The sequence below is a fragment of the Rattus norvegicus genome, chromosome 10 (assembly GCF_021556685.1).
Source record: "Rattus norvegicus strain SHRSP/BbbUtx chromosome 10, alternate assembly SHRSP_T2T, whole genome shotgun sequence".
NCBI lineage: Eukaryota > Metazoa > Chordata > Mammalia > Rodentia > Muridae > Rattus > Rattus norvegicus.
Window position 1 is genome coordinate 85,215,399 of NC_141543.1, and position 22,143 is coordinate 85,237,541.

Below are 22,143 nucleotides of genomic sequence, written 5' to 3' on the forward strand. Positions count from 1 at the left end.
CCAAGCCCAGGAGCTTCTCCAGAGCAACCCAGAACTGACCTCTCCCAGTACGTGTCCCACTCTGGCTGACCTTCCTGTAGATGACGCCTATGATAGCAGTCCGTATCCTCAAGGCCATCACAAAGATGCAGTGGTAATGTTGGTGTAAGATCAATGTCTGCATGGTGGAGCTCACGAACATCAGTCCGGCCAGCAAGAAGCCCCACCAGGTAGGGGCCGTGGGGTCAGAAATAAACCTGATGAGGATGCTGCCAGGGGAGACCAGGTATGAGGCTGGTTTGCTCTTCTCGGCTTGTCTCTCATGCACTAGCTCTTATCGTCAGCCTTGCCTGCGTGCCCTCACCTCCTTGAATGCCATGGTAGGCAGAAGAGGCCTATTTTCACTAGCTAGGTCTTCTTACTCATTCTCCTGGGCTGCCGGGGGTTCTAGAACCCACCACGGGGCCACGGGAGCTTTCGTTCCACAAATCCTCCCAACAGTTGACCCCCAGTGCAATCTGCTGTCTTTGCTGGTGCTCTTGTCCACCTCTCCTATGGCTGCCTTCACCTCTCCCTTCTTTCCTCCTGGCCTGCCCCGACTCCCTGCACTCTCAACAGCTACCCCCCTCCCCCGCCCATCTTTCCACTTAACTGCCCATTGAGAATTCCCTGTTGTTCCCAAAGCTTCCGAACGTCCCCAGTCCCCAAGTTCTTCCTTTGCTCCCATCTTATAAAAGGAGTTGTTCTTCTGACTTTCCAAGCCCTATCTTGACTCCCTGAGCCCAGGATCCAGTCTTCCTGTTGGAACAGATCTAATAGGGAGATTGGATCCCACTGGTGCATGACATTCAATATGGTTACCTCTTCTGTACCTTCCTTATGACCAGGAGCAAGACTCGTCATGTTATAGAACAAACCTCCTCTTGACCTCATAGAGCTTTCCAGCCACCATCAAAGTCAAGTCTGCCGTTCTCCTAGGGGCTGATTTGTGACTTGACCCTCTGGTATCTAAGAATGTGACCTCATGTGGACATGGAATCTTTGTAGCTATAATCGGTTAGGATGAGGTAATGGTGAGGTAATTGGTGAGGTAATGGTGAAGAGGGAAATTTGCACATGCACATACACACATAGACACACACACACACACACACACACACACACACACACGAGAGAGAGAGAGAGAGAGAGAGAGAGAGAGAGAGAGAGAGAGAGAGAGGGGGGAGGGGGGGGTGGCGGGGGAGAAGAGGAGGTATGTGGTAGAGGTATTTTCATGTTAGGAACACTAGGGACTGTTGACAAACACCAAAGCTAAAAGACAGGACCAGGAGAGACTCTCATCCAGAGTCTTTGGCAAAAAAACAAAAAAACAAAAACAAACAAACAAACAAACAAAAAAAAACCCCAAACAAACAAAAAAATAAAAAACAAACCAAGTCTGCATCAGAACATGTAAACAAATGTCTGAGTCCCAGCACTGAGATGACTGAAGCCGGAGGACTGTCAGTCAAGGCCAACCTGGGCCCCAGAGCAAGACTAAAAAATTTCAGAAAACAAAAATCAAAACACAAAACAACTGACCCAGGGGTTGGGGATTTAGCTCAGTGGTAGAGCGCTTGCCTAACAAGCGCAAGGCCCTGGGTTCGGTCCCCAGCTCCAAAAAAAAGAAAAAGAAAAAAAAAAAAAAAAAAAAAAACACAACTGACCCAGGTGTTTTGTGGCAGTGCACACTTTCAATCCCAGCATGCAGGAGGCAGAGGTGGGAAGATCGCTCGTGTGTCTGAGGCCAGCTTGGTCTGGCAGAGAGAGTTCCAGACCAGGTAGTGAGATCATGCCAAACCCAACCAAATCAACCAACCAATCAATCAACCAATCAAACAAACAAAGGCCATCACCAAGCCTGTCAATGCACCCTGATTTTGAACAGTGGCGCAGACAGGAAGGAATAACTTCTATTGCTTCAGGCTGCCCACAGGATGATGACTTGTTAGAAATCCCTGTAAACCATACATTTTGAGACTTTGGTTTCACTGCAGGTTGTCTCTGCTGATCTGAGGCCTCCCCTCTCTGCCCCAGGCCCCAGCCTTTGCAAAGCTGCTAATCAACTTACTACTGCCTTCCCAGGATAAAGCTAGCTGGTTAATTTTCTGGAAGCCTCTTTTTCCCCCAGAAGCACTCTCTTGGGCTCATCTGTGTCCGCAGCTCTGGACCTTTAATCCAAGCAGTGCTTACTCCTTATCTGCTAAGGCTCTGCTGAGCCCTGAGGCCTCTCCCTCTCACAGACTATCTAGAGAGTTGAGCCCCCAGATACCTGAGCCTCCTCTGAAAGCCATCTCCTCTCAGAGGGCCCACCCTGTGCCTGCCCCTTTTCTCCCTCTGAACTCATCAATCGGGAAAATGTCCATAGTCTCTCATAGGCCCCAGCTGCTCTTCACAGAGTAGCTCCTGAATCCTTGCCTGACCTATTCCTCGTGCCGACCTCTGACCGCTTGGGCACGCCTTCCGCTTGCCACTTTGCCCCACCTCTGGTTGGGGCCAGCCTTTTAAAATGTAAATAAAGTGCCTCACCCTGGCTTTCCCTTTCCCCACCCCTGCCCCACCCTTGGGCAGCTTTCTCTAGCTCTCCCAAGCTGCACTCTGGAGTCCTCTGTGACTCAGCTGGTTGCATTTTCTCTCCTTCCTCATTCACTTAATTCTTCAGAGACAGCCTCTTGAGCAAGGCACATGTTCTCTGACGTGTCAGGCTGACTTCCTGGCCTTCCCAGGCACGCCTGTGACCCATTGCACTCTTCCTGAGTTACCTCCCACAAGACCCTAAGACTCTAATTTATCTGCATGTCTAGAGGAGGCTGCTCGAAGCACTCCACGAATGTTTGTATTGATGAATGTGCACGGAGCAGGGGAAAAGGATTCAGGGCTTGGAGCTGTGTCTCACCCCGTCATCTGAGAGCTCCCTCCAGTCCAAACCTCTCCTGTGACAGATGGCAGAGGCTGTCAGAAGTGGAAAGAGCTCTATAGTTGGACTTCAGAGCCCCGGACTCACATCCGCCTTGCCTTTCCTGCTGCCTTCCCATTTGTAAAAAGAGGAAATATGGGTACTTCCCTAGGGGATTCCTGAACAAGGTTATGGGGTGGGGGGCACTTATTACTGACAAACACAAGGTGTGTGCAGACGCACCTGAAATGGTAACAGGAAACTGAGATACAGAGGCAACGCCCCGGCCAAGGGTCACCCACCCAGAAAGCAGACGAAGCCTCTTCAGTTCCTAGTCTAGGGCAGCCAGCCATCCCTTCTCCCTCAAGAGAGGGCTGCAGCAAGAGGGAGTGTGGTCAGACCTGAGCAGCTGTGGGTTGATGAAGGAGAGCAGGTCCTGGATCAGCTTGAAGCAGGCACCCATGAGCAAGCTGGAGGTGAAGGTTCTCACCAAAGCCCTCAGAAAGGAAGGCTTCTTGGTCTTGGGGCGGGCCTTCAGCAGGACCTCATCCTCACCTGCGATCTTTGGCTCAAGGGCTGCAGTCTGGGGCCTGTTCGTGAATAAACAGTGGTGGGTAGGAATGGTACCTGGTTCCAGGAGACCAAGGGCCAGTCTAGGATGGTCAGGTAGGAGGAGGATGGGGAGGAGGCAGTGGCAGCTTTTTCTTGGCTTTCAGAACTGGGAGGGGGGATAGACAGCATCATTCCCCAGATGACAGTCTCCGGGTGTTTACTGAAGGGAGAACCGTGTACCCAACTCTGTGGTCTCTTCCTGCCTCCCAAAGCTGGCTTCAGTAAGGGATACCGAGACAGGGGAGATCAGGGTAGCTGAACAGGGAGCAGGTAAAAATGGTATGGGGGAACAGAGACAGGGTACACCTAGCAGCCGGGGGTTCTATTGGCTTCTCCAGAAGTCCCAAGGCGGGGAAGCCACAATGCTGGTATCTAAGCCCTGTCCCTTCCCCACCAAGAGCTAGCATACCAGTGGCCCTGGGATGACCAAGCACTGACTTCTAAACTCTGGGTTGTGGGCAAGAGGGAAAAAGGCTCGGCTGTGGGTCCTGGATGCGAGGTTGACAGCTCAAAGGTCCCCAGTCTTAGGCTCTCTCATTCTGGCCTGCCTCCAGACAAGAGAGGCCGGATTGGGAGGGCTGGTCCTGCCCTCCCTAGGAAACCCCTGCAGTTTCTGATTCAGATCAAGCACAGCAAAACAGAGATCAGATAGGGCTTCTCTCTCCGGGCCAGCTGGGTGTGGCCTATTGCTCTGTCAACATAGGTGGGGAGACCTTGGCTGGGTCATCAAACCTCCAAGCTTCACTGCCCCCTCTCTGGGTCAAGGGACAAATGGAGAGAACACTGTTGGGCTGCTGAGAAAGTGAACGAGGTGCTCTATTACGCTAAGAGCTGTGCTTACTATACACTGAGCTAAGAGCTGAGCTTACTATACACTGAGCTAAGAGCTGAGCTTACTATACACTGAGCGGGACACAAGTGTCAGCATCCCCTGGTCCTCAGCTGAAGCAGGGAGAGCAGGTGCCCATCCAGGCCTTGCTCCCATCTACAGCATCTGAGATCCCCTACATTTGCTGTTCCTACTCCTGCCTATGCATCCGGGTCTTTGAGCAACACCACAGGCGTCTGAGATCGGACTCACCCTGATGCTTGGGTCTGCTGCTTTTGCCATGCTTCCAGTAGCCGTTGCACCACCTTGTGAGAGCAGTCCTCCTCAGACAGAGACCAGAGGTCACTGTCCTCCAGGGGACGTCGGTAGCCAAGGATGGCAAGCCTAGAGGAGGGAGGAGGGATCCCCACACAGAGTCAGAAGCCTAGAGCAGGGGCTAATATTTCTAGGCAAAAATATTTCAGGAAAGGGGAGATCCCCGTTCACTGCAGGACCAAAGTCATTCTCCTGGCAAGAAGGGTCCCTCTTGATTTGTACCTCTCTCCACTTCTCTCCCGTATGCCCCCAGATGCTCTACTTGTCTAAGGGCCCCTGGTGATGAGGCCCACACTGACTAGACTTGAGTGTGCACAGGCAGGATTCAGGCCAGCCTCAGGTGTATGTGGTTAATGCGATGTCACCCAGGTCACAGACACAATTATCCTGCTCCAGCCACTCTGAGAAGCAGCCACGGACATGACAAGCAGGAAGCTTATCCCAAATGAAAAAGCTTAGAGCTAATTTATGGTCTCCTTCCAGCTTTCTGCATCTGTCCCTGTAGCCTGTCAGATGTAGGAATGGCCTACAGCCTTGGGGCCTAGACTGGGCCAGATTCAGCCTCTGCACTTAACTCCCAGCCCAAACAGCCCACTTTTGCTTACCCTGGCCTACCCACCTAGTTATTGGAGTGGCAGTATGGGGGAGGGGGCAAGTCAGGTCAATTCCTGGGGTTCCTGGGCTTCCTATCCCGCCCCTCAGGTCTAAGTTAGAGCAAGAGCCAACTCACTTTGTGAACCACCAGAAAGACAGACGGGAGAAGAAGCCAGCGCTGGCCTCTGGGCAAGGATTCTAGGAGAGAGAAGGAAACAAGGAGATGGGAGTGTCCCGAACATCTCTACACCTAGGAGAGACAGGCAGGGAGGCCGCTGTTCCTTCCTGTGTTCAGCCTGTTCACAAGCTGTGGAGGCGGCAGTCCCTGATTTGGGTGAGACACAAACTGTTGTCACCCCTACCCTCCTGAGGCAAACTCACTGTGTCAAGATTCTCTGGGGAAAACAAAGGCGGCTTCTCCTGGAAGCAGGACAGGATGAAGGCACACAGCACGAGGGCGAAGTAGATGTAGAAAGTGGTGAATCGGAACGGATCCAAGATTTTACCCTGGGGGAGAGTGGAGAGGAACCTCAGAAGCTTTGGGGGAAGGCCGGCCTGCAGCTCAGCATCCTGGGAGATGAGGCTCACCTGGAGCAGCCAGAGGACGCCCAATGGTAAGGAGAACGTGGTGGTGTTGGGGACAGCGACATGGTGAGGGCTTGCCTCAAACCAGGCAGCTGGCTCCTTGCTGGTGTCCGAAAGGGGGAGAGGGATAGGGATAGGAAGGAGGAGAGGGAGAGGGAGAGGGAGAGGGAGAGGGGGAGGGGGAGGGAGAGGGGGAGGGAGAGGGGGAGGGATAGGCAGAGGGAGAGGGGGAGGGGGAGGGAGAGGGAGAGGGAGAGGGAGAGGGAGAGGGAGAGGGAGAGGGAGAGGGAGAGGGAGAGGGAGAGGGAGAGAGAGAGGGAGAGGGAGAGGGAGAGAGAGAGAGAGAGATGGGGGCCACTGTCTCAGTGTTCCATCCCACTTGCCATCAAAGAAGGAGGCCAGACTGCAGCAGGCAGGAAAAGGCAGAACAAATTGATAGGTCTTCATCACACACGTCTGCACATGTGTTCACGACAGACACCGGCACCCACACGGGTGGGTGGCCCTGCCCTCCCTAGGTTATTGAACTTGCCGGTGGTAGTTACAGAATTGTGTTCCCCTCCCCCACCCCAGCGCTCCCAGGAGGAGCCTCTAACCACGGTTGGATCTTTGACCTATTTCTTTGCCTTGCTCAGATCTCCTGCTTCCTGCCACCAGGCAGAGAGGCAGCAGGCAGAGGAACAGCATAAAAGATGCAAACAGAGGAAACCCTGGAATCAGCAGTAAGTAACCTTGAGCCTTGAAGCCAGGCCCTTGAACAGGGCTATACCTGGAAGGCCTAAACCTCTCTTACCTCTGCCAAAGCCAAGAGGATCTTGGAACGGAAGGGGATGATGGCACAGATCACACACAGGAGCCAGAAGATGATGAGCACACCTGAAGACCGCACGCCCCGAAGCCGCTCATACTGGATTAGCAATGTGGCCAGCAGCTATGCAGTCGGGGCAGGGAACACTTCGCTAAAGCACACACATCTAAGCCTGCTCCAACCCCTTCTTGTGTGCCCAGACGTTTTTGGAGTCATTTCGTCCTCTGACAACTGCCATGTGTCTACCCACCCTCTTCTTCAGAGCCCATGGTGGTAGCATACCCCACAGCCCACCGGAGGCCTCCCCGCACAGCATCCCGGGGGCCCACACTAACCATGGTGATCCCCACCAACAAGGGTGTGATAAAGAAGACAGGAGCAGGGGATGAGCCGTGAACCAGGCCATGGAAGGAGTAGAACAGGTCCACCCATGAGATACACCACAGCAGAACACCGAGGGCCTGCGGACAGAGCACAGGTTCGAGTCTCCATTTCTAAGGGAAGCTGGGGAGAGGCTCCTTTTTATGCAGCCATTGTAAGCTACCAGGCCTGTTCTGGGCCTACTGAGGTTTCTAGGGTGAAGGGAAATTCTGTTATTGAATATTCTACAACTTCCAAACCAGGGAAGGGCTGCAGACCCAGCTGATAGGCTTCTATAGCCCAGAACTATGGGACAGGGACAGGCTAGAAACACTGGTTTAGCTGCTAGTTGGGACAAGGAGTTCATTAGAAGCAGAATCCTTTAGATCCCCCTCCCCCCCTCCCACAGAGGACAGCCCTTGGGCCACTGACCGTCTTGAGCCTGGATAAGCATGAGAGGACTATGTAGCCAAGCCGATGGTGCCTCAGGTAGAACAGGTAGCAGGGCAAGGCAGCCCACAGATAGATGCAGGGAACCCAGGCCAGCAAGGAGTTCTGGAAACAGGGTGTGAGGTCTGGAGTGTTGGTATATACAGTCAGGTTGGAGTCCTAGGGACAGAAACACAACAGTTTGGCATCATGATAACCTCCTGCAGGCATAGCTGGCCCTCAGGGAGATGGCTGGACCAGGCAGCCACTCCATCCACCCAGGGTGGAGGTGAGCATGAGGGGAGATAGGTAAGGACCAGAGACTGAGCATGCCTGTGAACGGGTGAGCAGGGATACTCTGGGGTGAACTCCCAGGGAGCCGAGGCTGCCTCATTTCCTTATCCTCTTTATAACTGAGGGGTAATTTAAGTGCAGTAAAAACTGCACCCATTTAAAGTGTACAGTTTAATGAGTTTGACAGTTGCATAACCCTCAGAACCATTGCCACAATAAAGACATGATATTTCCATTACCCCACAAGGTCACTTACGTCTCTGCAGTCTACCCTTCCCAGGCTAGTGGTGTTCTTCAATATTCCTCATCTTTGTTTCCCATTTTTGCCCCAAATCAAAATGAAATAAAACAGAACCTCTCTCTCTAGACCTCTCCCAGGCAAGGAGAGAGCTTTCTGGATCCTGAGGTGCTTTTAAGATGGGGTGGCTGAGACTAGGTGGATGGTTTTGTTGCATAAGCATAGGGACCTTAGTTTGGATCCCTGGAACCCAAGTGTATTTATTTATTTCTCTTTTTAAACCAATCCAGCATGCTGGTCCATGCTTGTAACCCCAGTGCTGGGGTGGCAGTCATGGCAGTGGGAGCCAGGGCTGAGAAGGTGGCTCCCAAAGCACTTTGGCCAGCCAGTCTAACAGAATTATGATGCTCAAGTTCACTGAGAGATTCTGTCTCAGAAGATAAGGGCAGAGGAGCAGCAAGATGGCTCAACAAAGGTTATGAGCTCCCAATCAAGACTTACAAACTGAGTCCCATCCCCAGATCTACAGGAAGAGAGAACCAACTTTCTGAAAGTTGTCCTCTGACTTTCACATATGCACTATGACACTTGTGCACACCCCTCAAAATAAATAAATAAATAAATAAATAAATAAATAAATAAATAAATAAATAAATGTACCTAACAATCAACCTTGGATCTCCAAATACACACACAATAATATATATAATGTCTATGTAATAGACATTATATAAATATATGTGTGTATATATTTCTCCATCTCATTTCAAAGCCAGGACAGTGCCAGCCACCCCTACAGAGACCCTCCTCCCCCTTTACTCTTCTCCCTCCTTCTCTCGTTTTTCTCCTTTTACATGTGTGCACATGTTCATGTGTGTGAAGGTCTACATGCCCATATGTATGAATACAAGTCAGAAGACAACTTAATGTCACTCCTCAGGCACAATTCCTAGGGTAATATCCACCTTTTTTGAGATAGGGTTTCCTAGTGGCCTAAAGCTCATCAAGTAAGCCTTTCTTCACCTCCCGGCCCCGGCATATAAATATATAGGTTTTGTGTGTGTGTGTGTGTGTGTGTGTGTGTGTGTGTGTGTGTGTGTGTGTGTGTTTCATGAATCCAGAGCTCTTAGAGGGGTACAGAGTCATGCACGCACCAGCCCGGAGCCCAGATCGGATTAACACTTTTCCGCTACATATAGGTGCAAAGGTATGAGCAGGGAACTCTGCAAATTAGGAAGTGAAGGGTAAGCAACCGTTCTTGTTCACCCAGGAAGTGCCCTGAGGCACTTGACTTCACTACACGAAACTCCGGGTGGTTGGTCACCCTGATTTACAGCTCTTCCTTGGACTGTACTTATACCTCCCTCCATACTTTTTGAAGCTCGATGAGGTAATAAATTCATGCACTAATGCTTTGCATCCAGATTACTTCCTCCAAGGTAGCTAATGGACTCATCTTTCCTTCTACTCACAAAGTATTAGATGCTCTTTACGAAAGGCCCCCAAAGTACAAACAAATAATGAGAAAACCCGCCTCTCATCCCATCCACCTAGAGACAACTGTTGCCTGGGGAAATCCCGCCCACCTTCTAACTACCATTTCATTTTTATGTGAGTTAAACATGCACATAAATCTGTTTTTCCGGAAGCAGATTAGTTTTCTGAAATTGGAAGTTTCTCTCAAATGTGTGTGACTCCAGGGCTTGGCGCTTCAGTGCTTTTATATGAGCTAAGAAAACACTAAGGGGTACCCTATGGATTTGGAGTGGAGCTTGATGGGCCTGGGGAAGCTCAGTGGTTTTTTTGTTTTTCTTTTTTCTTTTTCCTTTTTTTGGTTCTTTTTTTCAGAGCTGGGGACCGAACCCAGGGCCTTGCGCTTCCTAGGCAAGCGCTCTGCCACTGAACCAAATCCCCAACCCCGTTTTTCTTTTTTAAACCAGGTATGCTGACCTGCACTTTTAATGCCAGGTCTGGGAGGGGAAGAAAGGCTTACTTGGTGAGCTTTAGGTCACTAAGAGACCCTATCTGGCAAAAAGATGGGAGGTACCTAAGGCATGGGACCTTCCTTAGGTATGATGCCAGAGGAATGACACTGTGTGGGTTGTCCTCTGGGTTGCATGCATACATATATATGCATGCATGTGTCCCTGCACACACATGAACATGTATGTGCATGTGCATACATACGTGTAAAAGAAGAAGAAAAGTAGGAGGATGAGGGAAGAGGAGGAGAAAGAACAGTGCAGAAGGAAAAGAAGGAGGATAAGGAGGAGGAAGAGGAGAAGGAAGAGGAGGAAGAGGAGGAGGAGGGTATCTGTAAGGGTAGCTGTCACTGTCCTGTCTTTGAAAAGAGATGGAGGGCTGGTGAGATGGCTCAGTGGTTAAGAGCACTGACTGCTCTTCCAGAGGTCCTGAGTTCAAATCCCAGCAACCATATGGTGGCTCACAACCATCTGTAATGAGATCTGATGCCCTCTTCTGCTCACCGTGGGCACCTGATTGAGATGCACACAGACACAGAAAAATAAAGAGGCAAGAGAAAATGTTTAAAAAAAAAAGAAAGAAAGAAAAGAAAAGAGATGGAGAAGCAAGTTGGGTGTCTAAGATTTCCTTACATCCTCTCCTCCAGCCCAACTCTTCCCCAGCCTCCTGCAGCCACCCAGCCCCTGAGCTTTCTCAGACTCTGCAGGGAAAATGGCTTCAGTCATTCTTACACTTCAGTACCCTCACCTCTTGGAGGTGGAAATGGTTCTTTCCTGGTCTCCCACTTCCTGGCAAGCATTTCTTACTGGCATTTTCCCCACTGTGCCGGTGAACTCTGTGCACCACCTCAGCCCTTGGGTCATTGTGCATCACTGTTCACAGACTGCACTGAGGAGCCCCAAAGCCAAGTCACGAGCTCCAGTTTCCTAGGCCAGTGGTTCTCAACCTTCCTAGTACTGCACCCTCATGGTGTGGTGACCCCCAACCACAAAATTATTTTTGTTGCTACTTCATAACTGCAATTTTGCTACTTTGAAGAATTGCAATGTTAATATCTGACAAGCAGGGTATCAGATATGTGACCCCCGTGAAAGGATCATTTGAGGCATTGCACCCCATAGGCTGAGAAGCTGCTGTCCTAGGCTCTATGTGGCCTCTACCCCTTGCCTCTCAGGTGACATCCTCATCTGTCCTCAACTACCTCATGATCAATACCTTGTTTATATCCTGAACAAACTTGTTTATGTCCTGGAAGGAACAGCAAATCCCACTGGTGTTGCCTGTCTCTGTCAAAGCCACCACCACGATTCTACTTCCCCAAGAAGCAACTCAACTGGAGCCTTGCTGGGAGGAGTAACTAGATAGGCAGGTGTCTGACTCTGGCTTTGACCTCTTTCAAGCCCTGTGACCTGATGGCCTCTAGAGGGCCTTGGCTTCTTCAGGGTTAAAGCTGGGATGATAATACCTCCAAGTTGGCCACTCTTACCTGGTCCCTCTCACTCGCCCTCCAGTCATCACCCCAGCTCTCGCCTCTTCCAGAGTGTCTGCCAAGGGGCTCTGCTGTCTTTTCTTTTGGCACCTTAAGGATGTGGAGGCCAGATCCCCACTGCCCTTTCTTCACAGCCACGCCTCATGGTCTCTTTGCTGGCTCCTCTTGATGTGAGAGTGCCCAGGCTCAGTCCTTTTTCTTCTCTATCTAGGCTCGCTCTCTGCTGATCTCTTTTGGTCTCATAGTTCCAGGCTGTGTATATATCAATGACTTTGGGCTCATCTCTCTAAACCATTGTTCCTCATTACCAATTCTATTATCAACTCTTAACTAGAGACCTCCATTCTGCACACCCTCTAGCCTGAACCATGTCCCATCCCTCTGACCTGACTTCTAATACTGTTTCTCCTGCCTCATGCCAGCCACTGACCTTTTAGCCATTCCTGAGCACATGCTAAACAATTCCTGCCTCAGGGTCTTTGCACATACTATCCTTTTTCCAGAGTGTTCTTCCTTACATGCTTAAGTCTTTCCTTTTCAAGGCCCGTCAATGACTCCCCCTGTATAATACTAGCCTTCACCAGATCCCAAATATATGCATGCAGAAGCACACGTGCACGCACGCGCACACACACACACACACACACACACACACACACACACACATTGAAGAAATGAAATCCTTAATAAAGAAGATAATATGATACACTCCTTCTAAACCTTCAGTGGCTCCCCATTACCTAGAAGACAAAGTCAAAGTGTCTTCTTATAGCATGTAAAACCTCAGCTGGCCTTGACCAAGCTAAGGAACTTTCTAGAGGCCCGGGTTCTCCACCTGTGTTTCTAGGGAAGGTTACTACACGCTGCTTCCCTTTCCTTGGCCTGTCTTTCCCCTAGTCATCCCTGGGTAGTCCTCTATCTTCCAATGCCATGGCCACTGCTACTTTCCCCTGAAATATACCTTTGTCCCCTGTCATGCACCAGCAAAGCTGCAATGGCTCCTGCTGTTTATAGAGCTCAGCCCACCCTGGTGGGCAGGTCCTGCAGGATTCTCCTCCCACCTTCTTCCCTCCTAGTCCCTGCACTCTCTCCACTCTGAGTCTGCTCTGAGGTTCCCACATGGGCAACCCCACCCACCTGGTCTCTTCTCTCAACTCTGCCAATCCCAGCACCTCCACTGAGCAGTGCCAGGCAGGCTCAGAAGCAGCCTCTTCCCTCCCTGAGCATCCGTTCATATCTACAATCAGCGCTTGTTGTGAGTGACACTTCTTGGAGCAGCTTTCCTGCTTCCGAGGGTGCTTTGGAGAAAGTCCAGGGCTTGGAGACACAGCAGCCTGACAGCCTGCAGCCAGGATATTCAGCCTGGAAGCTCCTCCCTCAAGTCGTGTGTGTTTGTGTTGGGGAACCGGGGCACATACATGTGGCACTCCAAATCCCTATACAGGACACAGCCAGTACCCATTTATTCTTTATAGTTCCCTCCCTCCCTCTCTCCTGTCTTTCTTCCCTTTTTTGCTCATTAGGAAATCAAAGCCAGGGTCTTGCACATGCCCGGCAGGTGCTCTCCTACAGCTCAGGATACAGGGTCTTTTGAGACAAGATTTCGCTATGTACAGGCTGGCCCCACACTCATGATCCTCTTGCTATCAGCCTCCCATGAGCTGGGATCACACACATGTAACACCATGTCTGGCCCATTGTATGTTTTCACTCAGACTGTATAAGCCAAACCCCCACACACTCCTGCTGAGCTTCTGCCTTGTCAATCATTAGCAGGGTCTAACATTAGTCCTCCTGATCAGGGCGATCAAGAGGGAAGGCAGGCGGACTTTGTCTTCCCCCAGCTTTATCTTTTCTCGTCTTCCCCACCTCCCCACCCACCACCTTCTTTCTTATATGACTTTCTTTTTGAGGTAGGGTCTCTAGTAACCCAGGCTGGCCTTAAATTCCTGATCGTTCTGTCTCTACCTCCCAAGTACTAGGATTATGAGTGCATCCCACCATTCCTGCCAAAACCCATTTCAAACGCATTTTTAAAAAATCCAAGTGTGACACAATTATAGAAAAACGAGCACATCTCTGAGATAGAAACCTCCCCACCCCCCGCCCTACACAGGTGCATTTAGCTCTGTAAACAGTGTCCACATCAAAAGATACAGCACTGGCGGCAGAAGACAGCCTGGGCCCTCTCATGACTGTCCGCCACAGAGAACCCACCCCGATCTCTTGTGCAATGGATTTTCATACAATGCCATAAATGAAACTGCATGGTGTCTGTCTGGCTTTTTCAGCCAATAAAGCATGGTGGCATCTCATTCTGGAGGGTCTGCCTTCAATTCCGTGTTCCACAGTGTAAACTTTCCACCGAGAACACACCCCACCGGTCTCCAGGAAGCTCCTAAGGGAGACAAGCGGATCTCTGCATCACATATCCTATACTAAGCCTCTAGCCATGTCTGCTGTGACTTTTGTCTTTGATTCTGGTCCTGGGGATTGAGCCAGGCATGCGAAACCAAGGGCCCTGGTACCAATTCAGATTATGGGTTTTTAAAAGATACCTATTGGGGACGAGGGAGATGGCTCAGTTGTTAAAGCACTTGCCACACAGCTGTGAGGTCCAGAGTTCAAATCCCAGAGTCCACATAAATCCAGACATAGAAGCCACATCTGTGCTCCTACGGCCAGATGGGAGGTGGAAGCAGAGAGTCCTTCAAAACGTGTGAGCTAGCTAGCCTGACATACACTGCTGCAAACGGGAGACACTGTCTCCAAGAGAGAAGGTGAAGACCAACATATCAGATTGTCCTTGTATCTCCACATATGCTCTGTGGTACACACACACACACACACACACACACACACACACACACAGACACTATCTCCATAGCTACAAGCAATCAAATGTTCTCCCTGTTATAGTTGTAACATACAAATATGAACGCACTATGCAGACTAGGCTGGCTTTGAACTCTTGATCCTGCTGCCTTTACCTCCCAAGTGTCATCGTTACAGCTATGTGCCACTCATCTCAGTTCTGCCACTTTTGAGTCATGAAACGGTGGCTGGTTCCTGCTGCCCTCTGAACTTTGAATGCAGATAATGGCAGACCCACAGACACCGTCCCTGCAGGAGTAACGAATGGGAAAACGCCTAGCCGTTACCTGGTCACACCTTGGAAAGTGGGTGATAGACAGGACATCAAGCTGTGAGGGACATGTTCTGTGACACAAACACTGACACTGTAGACACAACCAAGTAACCTTGAGGATTGGGCGGTGGCTCTGAGCTCCTGAGGGTCCTATCTGGGTGACTATCCTCGTGGGAGATGTGTTCTGACTGGGTACAGTCTCCTTGGAGACAGCAGGTACCTGTTCATTCCTGCACCCCAGATTATCCCCTCAGAGCTATTGCTGGAACATCTGTGGGACATCTTAAATACCACACACAAGTCTGGAACTGGAATACTTCTGCTGCTGCTGCCTTGGTGACTGGTAATGCCTTCCTCCTTCCTTCCATCCCTCCTGATCTCTCTTCCACCCTTCCTCCTCCTTTCAGGACAGAATCTTCCTGGGCGTTCCAGCTTCCTCTCTTTCTCATTTCCTGAATCCTATCCATCAGTAAACCTTGTCTGCTCTGTCCAAAAACTCAGGTGGGTGTAGCCATCCGTACCTACTACCCTAGCTCTGTAACAAACCTATCTTAGGCTACCTCTCACAAGGGTTAAGCAGAACTTTGTGGTGATTCTATATTTGATCAACCTCACCTGTGCACCCTGATCTCTCTAGAATTTGGCCTCTTCTCCACTCTCTGCTCTCCTGACTGGATTATTTCCAGGGCCCTCCCTCTGGTTTCCTGCTGTTGGCTCAGCCACTTGTCCCTACATTCTCTTTCCTAGTACAGCAAGGAAAAAAGCCTCTTGAAAGCCTGAGTCAGGCCACAGGCCCATTGCTCTGTTCTGCCTTCTTACCAGCGTTAAGGAAACAGCAGGAAATGCCACACATCCCTCAGAATCGCTGGCAGCTTCTTGCCCCGTGTGATCTTCCGGTCTCAGCCTGCCTTAGGATCCTGACCTGGGATCAGATGTCCCTTCTTCACTTGCCTCTGAACCCTCACTGCCTGCATGCAGGTAAACTCAGATTATACTGTCTTGTCAAAGTTCACCTTGACTTTCTAATTAGAACTGCGACCCATCACAGGCCTTGTCTTAACCTGCACCCATCCCTGGCTCATTCTATTTTCTCCACAGCCTCGCAGCCTTCTCTCGTTTTGTACAAGTGAGTCGTGTTTCCGTTACGGCTCTCCTGCCTTCTCTTATGGCCATTGGTGCTCCCTGAGGACAGGTTTGCTAAAGCATAACTTTTGTTGACCCTGATGCTTCTCACTGCCTAGAGTTTGCAGCCTGCCTACCTCAGCCAAATGGCTTTGGTCCTTCTCTCAAGGAAAAGCACCCAGGCAGGACTTCCGAAGCTCAGCTGCACCTTCCTACCTGCCTGCCCATCGCTTCTGGGCACTTAGCCCAGAAGGCACATTACTCCACATACTGGCTCCACAGCCACTCCACAGTGGCACAGCCACTCCACTGGCTGAACAAAATACACGAGTGAATGAACTAATGTGATCTCCCGGGCCCCAGCTTCCATAGATGAATCCCAAGACAGCACCATGCTGTTTCTCTGGCACGAAGGCACCATCTTGACAACCAAAGGAGCCTCAGTCTAAGGTACTAAAGTATAAATGACAGAGAGGACAGTCAGTTATGGTCACTTCCTGGGTTCCCTCAGGGTGGAGGGTGGCTGCTTAAGGCTCCTCTTTCATTGCTGGTCTGAAGAGCACCAGCTGGGAGGCAGCCTAGGCCCACAGCCCCGCCTGCCTTCATCCACTTAGTTTCCACGGCAACAGCAAATACTGCGATTAAACAGCTGGATGGAGCTGATAAGGTGGAAGGTCCAGCACCCAGAATGGACCACAGGGCAGATGCCCCTTAATGGGCATGGAGGCCGAGATCCCTGGAGACTCAAACCAGTGGCAGGGGGAGGGGCACAAGGACTCCAGAGTTCTCTGTCCCACTTTTGCCAGCAACCCCAGGCCTCAGGCTGCTGACAGGCTCTGTCTAAAGAAGATTCATTACTTCCTCAATCCCATATGGTGGGGTGGGGGGCCATCTGTGCTAGTCAGCTCCTGAGGTCACTGGGAAGGGACTGATTGGCAAGACTGCATATCTCAGCAGAATCTGGAGGGAAGGGAAGCGGGCACCTTCTGATTCCCCTCCACTCCCAATGAGCTATTTAAACAAAAACAGGAAGCCCGAGAGGCCACAGAAGGTTATGCCAGGGCAGCCTATAGTTTGAAGGCCGAACACACCTCTCACTCCGGTAAAAGACCTGGCATTCCTGGTTATTGAGCACTGCTGTGTACCAGGACTTCTGGAACCCATGGTTAACATGGGGCTTGAACTCTGGCAATGCAACCCAAGTCCTAGCCCTGCCTTGGGGTTAGATTCTGCCTCCTTAGTGTCCTGTCAGTGCCAGAGTGATATCCACTAGCATCAACCCACTCAAATCGCCAGTCATCCTCGACCGGCGCTGCCTGCCCTCCCTTCTGCAGTTCATCCATGCCCTGAGGTGTAGGGACTACCAATACCAGGCCATGGACCGGTTGAGTTCTGGAAGCAAACTGGGTCAGAAGCGGAAATGTCTGGTTTGGAAGAGAACCATAATCTAGGCTTGAGACCCCATTCCTGCCCACACCCTGCCCCACAGCACAGTTCCCTAGACCAACCGCAGAAATAATAGTTCCAGGGGGGCAAGAGGAGAGCATGGCAGGGCATCCTGACCCCGAGGTAACCTATGGGGGAGGGGGCAAAGTCACAGACTTTCAGCCCTTGCCTCTAAATTAGGCCATGTGCACTCCAAAGCCTTTGGTTTGCTATTGTTTTAAGATTTGTTTATATATATATATATATATATATTTTTTTTTCCAGACAGGTTTTCTCTGTGTAGCCCTGGCTATGCAGAACTGAAACTCTGTCCTGGAATTCTGTAAACCAGGCTGGCCTCAGAGACTGGCCTGCTTCTGCCACCCAAGTGCTAGTATTGAATGGCTCAGCGGTTAACAGCACTGACGGCTCTTCCTAGAGGTCCTGAGTCCAATTCCCAGCAACCACATGGTGGCTCACAACCATCTGTAATGGGATTCGATGCTCTCTTCTGGTGTGTCTGAAGACAGCTACAGTGTACTTATATATAATAAACAAATCTTTTTTAAAAAAAAAAAGAAGGCATGTGCCACCATCGCCTGGTCTTATTGTTGTAATTTTTAATTATGTATAGGTGTCTGTGCATACATCTGTGCGTTAGACTGCAGGTGCCTGAGAAAAGGACAGATGTTGGATTCCCTGGAGCTGGAGTTACAGGTGGTCATGAACCACCCAATGTGGGTTCTGAGAATTGAATTCCAGTCCTTTGGAAGAGCAAGAAGCATTTGGGAAACACTGGGACATCTCTCTAGCTCCTGTTTATTTTGTGAGATGGGTGTGTGTGTGTTTTAAGTAGACCAGGTTGACCTCTAAGTAAATATGTACCTGAGAAAGACCTTGAATTCCTGATCCTCCTGCCTCCTCAAGCCAAATGCTAGGTCTACAGGTATGGTGTCTGTAATCAAACAGCAGCTTTAGGCGTGCTTGGCTAGCACCCCTCCAACTAAGCGGCATCTTTAGCCCTTTGTTTTGACGCAAGATCTTACTTTCTATGGCCAAGGATAGCTTCAGACTCATGGCAATCTTTCTGCTTCGGCTTTCTGCACACTGGGATGGCAGATGTGGCTACAAGACATTTTGGGACAGTAGAGTGAGGAGGGAAGCCAGTCGGTTTCGCAAAGCTTCCTCTCCCAGATTACATCCCTGACTTATTTCCTTTTTGAAGTTCCTCCCTTTAGCTCAGCCTAGGACTGGGAGGAACCAAATCTCCCACCCAGAAGCTAAGAACTCAGAGACCAAAGATAATAAGCAAGAGGTTTCGAGAGCCCCAGCTTCAATGAAAAGGGTTTTCCAGGCCCCTGGACTGACAGCAAAGATTAGGTCCCCGGAAGGAGATGATACCTAGTGGGCTTACAAGTGGGCATCATCCAGCCATCTGTCCACCCAACAGCCATGCTGATCCCAGCTTCTTTGAATGTCATTGTCTTCATTTGGGAGCCCAAAGACATTGAAACTTGAACCTTGTCCATTAATTGTGCCTCTCCATGGCTGCCTACTTGTGTTGGGCAATAATTCAAGAGGAAGCCTTGAGATCCATAACACCTAAAGCCCTAAGATTTAGAGCACCTTATTTATGGTCCTGGACCACAAGCTGGAAGCTCATCCTCCCCCCACCATCACCAGACACCTACAGACCTGAAGGGGGGGAGGGGGCTCAGAACCACCTAAGCTCAGCTAGACCCAAAGAAGGTGAGCGACTTTCTCATAGTTACTACCCAGTTGATGCCCAAATTGAAATGAGCCAAAGGAGGAGCCATGGAACTGGGTCTTCAAGGTACCCGTGCTTAGTCCCTCTTTTTTTTTTTTTTTTACCAATTGATAAGATATAATTGCCCACTTAAACATACAAAGCCCGGTACCATCCATCCCTTAGGAATATTAATAACAACCTGTAAATACACAGAGCAGAATCTTAACATCACCTGCCATGGCTTCTCACCCTCTCCTCCTCCTGTCTCCGTGCTTAGTCCCCCTTAAGGTGGCAGGATACTTGCTTATCTTTTCTACATGGGCTTGACCCTTATAGGACCCATGGGACCAAGAGCTGCTGCTAAGTAGACTTAAGTCTGGGACAATGAGAAATCCAGGAAATGAAGAGTCCAGGAATCAGGGAAGTGGAATTGGAGAATCTCCATTGGCTAAAATGTCCCTCTTCCCTAACTCCCAGAAGCCGGAGTGAGGACCATCTGCCTTCCTTGCTTGGGTTTTCCTCCCACAAGGTGGTTACAAGTCAGGTACTTGTACACGTCTAGTGCCAGCCAACCCCACTACTTTTCAGGCAGCTTTGATAATTCTGTATACATGCAAAGTCATCCTCTGGACTTCTGTGCTTCTTGGGGGCCTGGGATCAAGGTCATTTATGCAAACAGACTAAACTTTTTGAGAACAAACAGTCCAGGGTTCTTTATGTGTACTCCCTTCACCCCACTGAGGTCCGTCTAACCGTCTCAAAACAAACAGTGAGTCTCTGGGGCAGCAAATCAAAGTACAGATAAATCCCTACCTCCTCTGCCCTTGGCTCTTGCATCTCCAGTTCTTTGATGTGTTTGTTTTGTTTTTGTTTTTCCAGACAGGGTTTCTCTGTGTAACTTTGGCTGTCCTAGAACTCGCTCTGTAGATCAGGCTGGCCTCAAACTCATAGAGATCTATCTGGCTCTGCCTCCAGAGTGCTAGGATTAAAGGCATGTGTTACTACTGCCAGGTTTGGTTTTTGAGATGGGTTCTCATGTAACCCAGGCTGACCTCAAATTTGCTGAATAGCTAGGTGCTATCCTGTCCTGATCCTCCCCTGCCTCAATCTCCTAAATATGGTATCATAGAAGCATGCGCTACAATGTTCTGTTTGTTCTTGTTCTTCGAGAGAGTCTTCCCTCTGGCTTTCTTTTGGAACTTTTTCCACACGAATTTAAGGTATTCTCTGAGATGTTGATAACATCCCCAAAGAGATGGGGACAGGGAGAGTGAAGGAGACATGTCGTGGCACCCAGTGTGTGGTTCCTGTGAACAAATGGGTGTGGGTGTGTCTATGGGATCACAGGTTCCCAGACTCCTACCCTTAGTGGGAAGGGATCTGAATTGTAGCATTAGTTTCCAACTCCCCAGAAAACATCTGGAACCAGGGTCTCCGTCCCAGCAGTCTGTCAGCTCTTTTCTCACAGGACCATAGCTTTAACGTGCATTCCAACCTCAATCCTCTCTCATTCCCACCAGTCAATAGGATTATTGGGGTCTGCCAACAGAGCTTTTTGCTTCTCAACTTAATTTCACATTCTCTATTTCATTTGATCTCCATAAAGCTCTTACAACGTGAGCAGCAGGTGGTTCATTTCCTCATCTGTCAGGTGGAGAAAGAAAGGCCATCAGAAGCGAGGGAAAGGCTAGATGAACAAGTGGCCCGGTCCCTTTTCTTCTCTGTTCAGGTTTTCCCTGGCTACTCCCAGTTACTTCTCACTGCTGCTCCTAAGGTTCAAGGGTATGGCTGAATTATACATGATACAAATGAGATGCAAAGGAACATTAAAAAAAAAGGGGGGGGGTTGGGGATTTGGCTCAGTGGTAGAGCGCTTGCCTAGCAAGCGCAAGGCCCTGGGTTCGATCCCCAGCTCCGAAAAAAAGAATAGGAAAAAAAAAAAAAAGAGTAGCCCAGAAAGTCAGCCTTTTGGGTAGCTGAGCTTATTATAGCTTAGGCTCCAGCCTCCTAGCGGGAGAGCCTTCCACATCTTAGCTTTGTAACACGCCCCCCCCCCCCAAGGGTTGAACAAACCAGGAGAAGCTTCCTGCTTTCTCCTCCCCAACATGAAGCCACTGACCACTGCAGCCCAGGAATGACCTTCAGAAGCCAAGATCACCTGGAGGATGGAGGACATTTTCAGTCTGGGCTGGGCAGAGGGGTAATCAGTTCCCTGTCACTGAAGGCATCTAAGCAGAGAGACACACAAACCCGCACCCAGCCGCCAAAGGGTCGCAGTAGAGATGAGATCCAAGCCACATGGCCTCATGCACAGTGTTATGTTCCAGGGCACCTGGGACTCAAAGGTGCAGCCAGGCTGTGGGAAGGTTGGCACTATGACGCAGGCATCTTGCCTCTTAGCACAGCACTCTGGAACAACACTGTGATCTTGCCACGGCTTTGCCAGCCAGCTGTCCATTTCTCCCCACGTCTCTACCTTGGAAGGTTGGGTTAGCTAAGCCCCTGTGTTGCCTATCTCTGAGCTCGGGCCAGGAGGGAATCCCGAGGTTTCTAGCTCCAGCCTCTGGGGAACAATGCCTTGGAAAGTTCTAGTTACTCAGGTTTCATTGCTACCTAGGAACCAGGAAGGTTGCACCTGAAACTTGGCACACCCTCCCTCTGGATCATCAACCTTTTTTGCCTAGTCACCGTGATCATCACCATGCTGTAGTCACACCTGCCAAGTCCAAGTGAGCAGGGAAAGGAGGTGCACTGATAAACCATTGTATCACATCTGGATCTTAAAGGAGAGTGGTCGCCCCAGCCTAGCTGATGAGGGCGCCCCTCATGGTTTGAGCTAGAACCAGTTAGTGACCTAAAGAAAAAGGGTGGGTCTCCAAAGGTGTTTTTTTTCCCCCCGCCCTTTGGTCTGGAGATAGTCTCATGTGTCTCAGGCTGGCCTTGGCGTTTATTCCATAGCCAAGGATAACCTTGAATTTCTGGTTCTACTTCCAACTCCTGAATACAAGCCATGGAGCCACATCCAGCTTCTGGACACTGGGAGGGAGGAGGAGGAGGAGGACTTAGGATCTCTCACTACTCCCAAGTCTACATCACGCTTCGTGCCCAGTCCAGTCCAAGATACCTTAAATGACAACGCTAGAGTATGGCATATCTGTTCGCACACAGGCGCATGGCACACGTCAGTGCAAAACAGCTCACCTTCACCCCTGCACACCCGTATCTGCACACACCAGATGCATACACAC

General features: G+C 50.2%; 1 protein-coding gene and 2 long non-coding RNA genes across 13 annotated transcripts in view; 2 read left to right on the forward strand and 1 right to left on the reverse strand.

Moving 5' to 3' along the window:
• Abcc3 (ATP binding cassette subfamily C member 3) overlaps positions 1 to 22,143 on the reverse strand; it is a 45,747-nt gene that overhangs the window by 22,399 nt on the left and 1,205 nt on the right. For 9 of the 11 annotated variants that reach the window (XR_015630157.1, XR_015630158.1, XR_015630155.1 and 6 more), the window contains 8 exon segments: positions 7,450 to 7,626; positions 6,993 to 7,118; positions 6,643 to 6,780; positions 5,646 to 5,771; positions 5,401 to 5,462; positions 4,608 to 4,739; positions 3,316 to 3,504; positions 71 to 248 (listed from right to left, as the gene is read on the reverse strand). Coding sequence is in view for 2 of the 11 variants with exons in the window: in NM_080581.2 (NP_542148.2) it covers positions 71 to 248; positions 3,316 to 3,504; positions 4,608 to 4,739; positions 5,401 to 5,462; positions 5,646 to 5,771; positions 6,643 to 6,780; positions 6,993 to 7,118; positions 7,450 to 7,626 (1,128 nt within the window). In the remaining 9 variants the exon portion in view is untranslated. 11 annotated transcript variants of the gene reach the window in all.
• On the forward strand, positions 5,494 to 7,986 carry LOC148003049 (uncharacterized). The gene is made up of 2 exons (XR_015631970.1): positions 5,494 to 5,878; positions 6,485 to 7,986. It is a non-coding gene; the product is annotated as an uncharacterized LOC148003049 (long non-coding RNA).
• Positions 15,320 to 17,739, forward strand: LOC148003050 (uncharacterized). Its single transcript, XR_015631971.1, has 3 exons — positions 15,320 to 15,576; positions 15,697 to 16,170; positions 17,431 to 17,739. It is a non-coding gene; the product is annotated as an uncharacterized LOC148003050 (long non-coding RNA).